General features: G+C 35.3%; 1 protein-coding gene across 1 annotated transcript; it reads right to left on the reverse strand.

Annotated features, from left to right (window-relative positions):
- Positions 1-2690: 2690 nt before the first annotated feature.
- Positions 2691-7346, reverse strand: LOC108464037 (alpha-xylosidase 1-like). Its single transcript, XM_017764103.2, has 3 exons — positions 6711-7346; positions 5912-6594; positions 2691-4728 (listed from the first exon to the last, which is right to left on the reverse strand). The coding sequence occupies exons 1-3, from the start codon at positions 6956-6958 to the stop codon at positions 2849-2851; spliced, it is 2811 nt and encodes a 936-aa protein (XP_017619592.1). The 5' UTR covers positions 6959-7346; the 3' UTR covers positions 2691-2848.
- Positions 7347-7569: the final 223 nt, after the last annotated feature.

Raw genomic sequence — 7569 nt, forward strand, 5'->3', positions numbered from 1 at the left:
TTTAATTTAAAAGAATTCTCATATGGTATTTGTTCTCAATGAAAATTGGTTATTAGAAACTCACTAGCTAAAGTTGAGATTTAATGTCTTACATTTCTGAAACGAATATGGGCCTATTCATCCACCATGTGGATGGTTTAATATTATATAATTTTGGTAGATGCATCTACAAAATAATCACATATGCGTTATCAATTTGCAACCTGTCGTTTACAAGATTGCTTGTTTAAATAATTAATTTCAGATCATACAATTAAAACAATTCATCTTGCTAATACTGATGAGTTTATATCTCAATCTTTTATTAATTGAGTTTGAAAAACTTCTGTAAAAGTTTGCGCATAATGGTTTAGAGAAATTATTGATTAAATACCTCTGCTTAATGTCTAAACCATTACTTATAAGAACTAAACTTTCTATTCCAACATGAGATTATGTTGGTTTACGTGTTGTATGCATCAAGTCAATTAGTTATAAATACTTCCCATTACAATTGGTTTTTGATCAAGAGCTAAATATTTCTCATCTTTGAATTTTTGTATGTGTGTATATATTCCAATTGCTCCACCACAACGCACAAAGATAAGTGAATCCTCAAAGAAAGTTGAGAATATATATTAATTACAAGTTTCTTTATATTATTAGATGTTTTGAATGTATTCGAGATTCAATTATAACATGATTTGTGATTACAGTTTAGATTCAATAGTTTTCCCAACATTTGGGGGAGAGAAATAATAACTTGTAATGAGTTAGGGGGAGAATAATTTGAACCAGAAGTTTAATATGGATAACTCATTACAAGGTAACTGTTAGATGTATTTACAAACTTAATGAGAATAACTAAGTGTTATATACCATCTAATATTTTAATTTGAATCAAAATCCCAATAGAACAATCAGTTGGAATAAATAATAGATTGGTTAGTTCCAAATATGAAAATTCTTCTAGATGGTTATATAGTGGAGGCGAGTACTCTAGAAGAGTGGGATATAACTATAAGTAAAACTTCAGAAGAGATTTAGGTACCTGAAACTGAATTTAAAATAATAAAAATAAGAGATCTCGATAAGTTATGTCAATTCGAGAAAATGTGGAACTGAATAATAAAAGTGGTCGACAATGATTTTGCATGCAATATTATTATTTAAATAATGAAATAAAAGGAGGATCTTGAATAAATCTATTAAGAACTATAGATAAGGAATAAATTGATCAAAATAGAAAGACGCAACTCAAGTACAATTAAATTCATGGAGTTTTTGGACCAATAGTCTAAATATCTAAAGGTATAAAGCCAGTGAGGGTGCAATTGAAGTAGTTTTGCAAAAACAAAATAAAAATATGAAGTTTTTTGCTAAGTCCTGGGGTTGACTATGAAAAGATATAATATTCTTTGGTGGTGAATGCAATAACCGTTAGATATATTATTAAGTTGATAATTCATAAAAGATTTAACTTACGTCTAATGGTTATTGTTACAACTTTTTATGAATCACTATATAGAAATGTTTATATTAAAATCTTTGAAGGATTTAGGATGCTAGAAGCATATTGAAATTATCGAGAAATTGTTCATTTATATGAATTGAAATAATTTGAACATATGTGGTAAATTTGACTTATTAAATAGTAGTTGAAGGGGATTATAAAATGATCCAAAATACCTATTTTTGTTTTTATAAAAGAATCATGATTAAAGTTTGTTATGATTATTGTTGAATCTCTTGAAGAGATTAAAATATATTTCCCCAAATTTCCCTCACTCATGACTTTTAAAAGAATGGTAATATAAATACTTAGCAAATACATTCAAATAGTCATTTGAAAAACTATTATTCAAGATTGAATACGTAGAACATGAGAAAATATGTTATGTTTTCATGAGGGGGAGTAAATACGCATTGCACTCTTTTTCCCTTAATCGAGGTTTTGTCCCATTGGGTTTTCCTAATAAGGTTTTAAATGAGGCAGCATATTATGGATATTATAGATTGTGTACTCTTTTTCCCTCATTAGGTTTTTATCCCACAAGGTTTTTTCTAATAAGGTTTTAACGAGGCACATTATCTACCAATGGACATCCAAGAGGGAGTGCTACGAATATCTTATTAAGTGAATGTCCATCATGATCAAGCTAAAGTTTTAATGTACTTTAAATCCTAATTGTTATTAGAATTAGATTTCTACTTCTTTTATACTTCTTATGCCTATAAATAAAGATTCTAATGAAATATTATAATCATCCCTTTTGATCAATAAACTATGTTCTCTGTTACTTTCTTCTTTATTCTCTCCATCTCTTTTATTTTATAACACTAATAAATATTTTCAACATTATTTTTATTATTACATGACTAACCGAATCAATGTTTTTTAATTTTCAAAATGTTACCCAATTGCAGTGAATCTAATAGAAAAATTTTAATAATAGTAATAATTAGAACTAAATTTTTAAGTTTGAAAAGTAAAAAGACTATATAAGTTCTTTAAAGGTATAAAGTGTATAAAATATTAAAATTTTAAAATTTTAATAATTCACCTGAGTGTGTAAACAACCATCCCAGTATGTATAAAAAAAGACAGTTCTAGATTCTGTATTCTTTGCTATAATTCCAATGGAAAGAGATGATTGTATTTGGTGTAATGCATTTTAAGTTGATAATTGAAGCAACAACGTGAAAAGGAATTTGGCCAAAGTCCAACTGGGTTGAAAGCTAAATATAGGAGACCTCAAATTTGCAATCGGCATTTTAAACTACAAGCGTCAATGAACAAGCATGTAATGAAGTTTTAACCCTCAACAATGAAAAGCTTAAAACGAGACCAAAAGTCGGGAGAAAATTATCAGCCTTGTATCCCCATTTTCCAGGACATGGAAAAGTTCTCTCCAACAGGTAATTTCAAACCTGTAATATCTACCATCAAGGACTTGCTATTTTCTTGTCCATCTTCAAGATCTCGCAGGTGCTTTTGTTTCATTGAGCTCAATTCTATGTTGCAAGCATCAGGGGCTACGGGACTTCCATTAATTTCAAGAGCAGATATCTTTTCACTTGCACCAACCCCCAACACAGTTACCTTCTCAATTATCCAACCCTTGTCTAAAGCAAACTTGCCCTCCTCAACTTCAGACCAAACCTTCACAATTCCCTGGTCCAGGGTTGCATATAACTCCACATAAGTTGAATACCCGTTTCCAAGTTTCATTTCTGGAAGTTCGTCATTGTCAAGATAGAGGCTTCCTTTGGCTTCTCCTTTGCTTGCACCAGCAGGGAAACTCACTATGAGAGTGAAGGGTGTCATTCTGGCTTCCTTGGAGATCATTCCACCCTGTTGCATTGGTAGTATGGTATTCTGATATAAATGCACATTAACCACGTGCAACGGCGCATCGAGGGTAAAGTACTGTCCCTTTGACACAACGGTTTGAGTCATATCAAATACATTGTACCAAGAGCCTGGGGGAAAAAGTGCTTTAACATTTGTTTCCCCCTGCTCAAGGACTGGAGACACCATGAGACTACTTCCTAGTAAGAACTGGGTGCTCAGCCCATGACATTCTTTGAAAGCAGGAAATGAGAAGAAAAGTGGCCTGGCTATTGGTGCTCCACTTATATGAGCAAAATAGGTCAGAGTGTAGAGGTAAGGAAGAAGCTTATACCTCATGCCTAGAGCATTTTGAGCAGATTTCGTTACACTCTCCAATTGATACAGCTCCTGTCTAGGAGAGTAGTAATTTGCATGATCCCTAGAGAAAGGGTAGAAAGCACCGACTTCGATCCAACGGTTACACAATTCTTCTGTTGGAGCAGGATAGAAGCCACATATATCTGCACCAACCATTGGAACCCCAAATATACCGAAGTTCAGCACTGTACTTATTGAATACTTCAAGTCTTCCCAAGTACCCTTATTATCACCAGTCCAATGAGCAGCATATTTTCCCGAACCAACATAAGTAGAGCGAGACAGTATAAATGGTCGTTTTCCCTCGAGTCCTTGGAGTGCCTTGTGAGTTGCTATAGCTTGAGAGAAGCCGTAAAGACTATGAGCATCATACTCTAAAACACCATTGTAGTGAACTGCACTAGTTGCAATAGTTTTGAACCCTATTGGCACCTGTAACCCTGAAGCATTTATCTTATATGGTGGATCATCCCATCTTGTCTTCGTTATGTTCTTGCAGTCCAAGCAACATTCCCAACCAGGTCCTGTCCCACTTGGACACTGCTTGCCTTCTGGAATGGTGCACTTCCCGCTACAGAAATTTGAAGCTTCATTCATGTCAATCCAGAGGCCATCAACAGGGACAAGTTCATGAAAACGTTGAATTTCATCACCCCACCATGCCACAGTTTTAGGGTTGAGGAAGTCTGGGAAATTAACAGCCCCAGGCCACACTTGGGCTAAGTAGGGCTCTCCCTCATACTTGATAAATACATCATTGGCGATTGCTCTTTGGTATACACCATAACTGGAATTAACACCAATCCCAGGATCAATAAGGACGATATATTTCATGCCTATGCTATGTATTTTTTCAAGGAATGCAAGAAGCTTTGGACGAGGGTAATTGATGGGGTTGAGAGTGAAATCCTTATGGCCGTCCATATGATCATCGTCATTCCAGATTACATCCAGTGGGATCTTGGCCTTCTTGTAGTTCTCAACAACATCTTCAACTACAGAGAGGTTATGATAGCCCCATCGACATTGGTGAAACCCTGTACGTCAAATTTTAAAGAACAGAAATAGCATTCAGTACGGCAGGAGAAGAAAATACTTAGAGCCAGATTATTTAAATCAAATAGTGCAAACTTCAATGAAGACAAGAAACGCAACTGTATTATGTTCTCTCTTCTTTTTAAATTAGCCCAACAATTGTAAAAACTCTAGCCTCAAGGACACATGAAAGTCTTACTGCTTATTTCTTAATTAGTCGTTAGAAAACTATTATACTTTATGCTTCTGCAGTGGGGAAAGGCGCAGAGGTACTAGTTTTTAACTTTTATCATGCATAAATCTACCAACACAAAAGGTGCCTAACATCAAGGGAAGCACAAATAGTTTACTTTAGATACCCTCAGCCACAGGGTAAGGATTCTAGATAGAGCTTTGGACCAAACGTAATAAGTGCCTGATCAAGGTAGGGCAGGCTTACTAACTAATTATTACAGCATTGTGGTAATGATGTAAGAGTGGCCATCCCATTTCTATCTCAAGTAGGTAAGACGATAGTGCTCTTATGGGAATTCCACAAGTTGCCTTTTACTTAATGGGTTAGCACTAACAGGTCAAAAGAAATATATTACTAAAACTTGGGTGATATATGTTAACCTTTTTAAAATTTTCTTTTATGTATTTAGAGTCTTCAAATACTCCTACCCTGTGCTCATGCCCATCTAACAGCAAAAGGGAAAACACTAGGACAATAATCAACATGATCGTTGATGTTATCTCATTCTCCTATAAACACCTAAATTGCCAAACGTCATTTTATCATTGAAAGGTTGCTTCCGGTGAATTAACACGCGACACATAAATAGATGGGGACTTGAAATGAGACAATAAAGTGAATACATATGTGGGTCCGACCAATCCACCAACCTATATAAAAATGAGAACACTATATTTCCACCTTAATACATTAGACAAATGGCAGATATAATCATGAACCTAGCTGAATAAGAGATCATATTAGCTGGCTAAATCTTCCAAGGCACGAATTTGCCAAAAACCTTATTCATTACACCAAGGTTTCCTATGTATTAATCATAATCATACCCCCATAAATGGCCTATTATATATTAACCAAAAAAAAAAGGCAGAATATGGTTTAATCTAACCTTTTAACTTCAAACAAAAGAATGAAGAATATAGTGTTATCAGAATGAAAGGGCATACTACCTAGAGACCAGTAAGGCATGGGTGCAGGCCTGCCGATAAATGAGGTGTATTGATCAACAACGTCGAGGGGAGTGGGTCCTACAAAGAAGTAAAAGTCGAAAACACCACCAATAAGCTTATAAGTCAGTGAATTTCCTCTGTAAAACACATCCATGCCATTGCTGTTCAACAAGAGAACAGCATGCGCATATGGCTTATCACCCGCATTCCTCAACTCCATATAAACAGGGTGGGACCCATACAAATCAGTATTGAGATTAATGGCTGACACGTCGGTTGTGTACAATGTATAAGGGTCATTTGGATACAGCTTGATTCCATGAGGTTGTGTGTTCTCTCCAAGTCCATACAATGAAGCGTCTCCAGGCAACTGAGTGGAAATCTCCAAGTACTGGTCTTTGAACACCATTTCTCCGAATGAGTCTGCACCAGCTGAGCTGGAATTAAAAAGGGTCTGCCCATTGGATCTCCTTGTTACCGCAAAGCTAAAAGGGTCAATTGTGTGGAGGAATATCAGCTCAGACCCTGCAATCTCTAACACACTTGTAGGCTTCTTCCTTGATCTCCCAATCGCTTGTTTCGGTGCAGGTGGTTGGTCTCTTGGCAAAAGATTGTATGGAACTTCCCATCTCTGCTTCTCTTCGTCTGTTATGTGCACCCTCAAACGATTTTCACTCTCATGTCTGCAAAATAAAAAAGAAGAAAAAAAACAGTTGGTATAGCGGTGAGCTACATCAAGAGCAAATCTACATTCAAAACATTAACAGTTGCGTGACTTTACGGTGGATGATTAACTCACTTGACATAGAGTTGCAAGAGAGGAATATCAGGACCATAAACGTTGTTCTTTTGGTTAACCTGAAGGTGACCCAAGAAGCCACCGTCAGAGGTCTTTTCAAAGGAGATCAAACGGTAGCCTTTGCCAATCCTAGTGGGAGCAGCGGAGGAGGAAGATGATGAATATCCTCCGGAGAAACATGATATTAAAACGAGAAGAAGACAGAAGGAGCTCAAAGTCAAAGGAAGTAATAAAACGGGGAAGGACATTGCTTAGAGGGGAGAGGAGAGAGTAAGAAATAAAGCAAATGATAGGGGAATTAAAAAGGACTACTTAAGACAGAAGAGGATGATGAGAGAAGGAAGTGATTGGATGCATGACATTGACAGCATGAGTGGGGTGGTCTTAGACACGTGATGAACAATATCATGGTGTGTGACTGTGAGCTTGAGTCCAGAGGTTCTTGCTTATTTGATCTAAAAAGAGTGGTCCCACTGCTAACACAGTAGCAAGTTTGATATTATTTATGGATAATAAATAATAATTCTTTTGTTAAGGATACTTAGGCGACGTGGAATATTAGACCTTAAACCATCATTCTCCCTTCTACTGCTAAACTGAATAAAACAAACAGTAATGCATATCCATTTGTAAGTTCTGTTTTCACTGGAGACTACCTAGGAAATATGAATAGAAATCCTCCGCCTCCGAAACAAAATGGCGCCACATGTTCTTTATTTTTTCCATTTTAATTGTAATTCATGTTTTCAGTTTAAAATTTATAATGATTTAGGTTAGTTTTTAACTTATTATAAACGTTTTTATTTTTATTTTTATATTCTATTAATTTTACCTATTCTATAAATAAAAATTTACAATG

This window comes from Gossypium arboreum, chromosome 13 (assembly GCF_025698485.1).
Source record: "Gossypium arboreum isolate Shixiya-1 chromosome 13, ASM2569848v2, whole genome shotgun sequence".
Classification (NCBI taxonomy): Eukaryota; Viridiplantae; Streptophyta; class Magnoliopsida; order Malvales; family Malvaceae; genus Gossypium; species Gossypium arboreum.

Coding starts and splice junctions, on each gene's coding strand:
- LOC108464037 (XM_017764103.2), bottom strand. CDS start 6,958: ATGTCCTTCCCCGTTTTATTACTTCCTTTGACTTTGAGCTCCTTCTGT. Junction 6,595..6,710: donor CTCTTGCAACTCTATGTCAA/GTGAGTTAATCA, acceptor TTTATTTTGCAG/ACATGAGAGTGAAAATCGTT. Junction 4,729..5,911: donor CATGCCTTACTGGTCTCTAG/GTAGTATGCCCT, acceptor TTTGACGTACAG/GGTTTCACCAATGTCGATGG.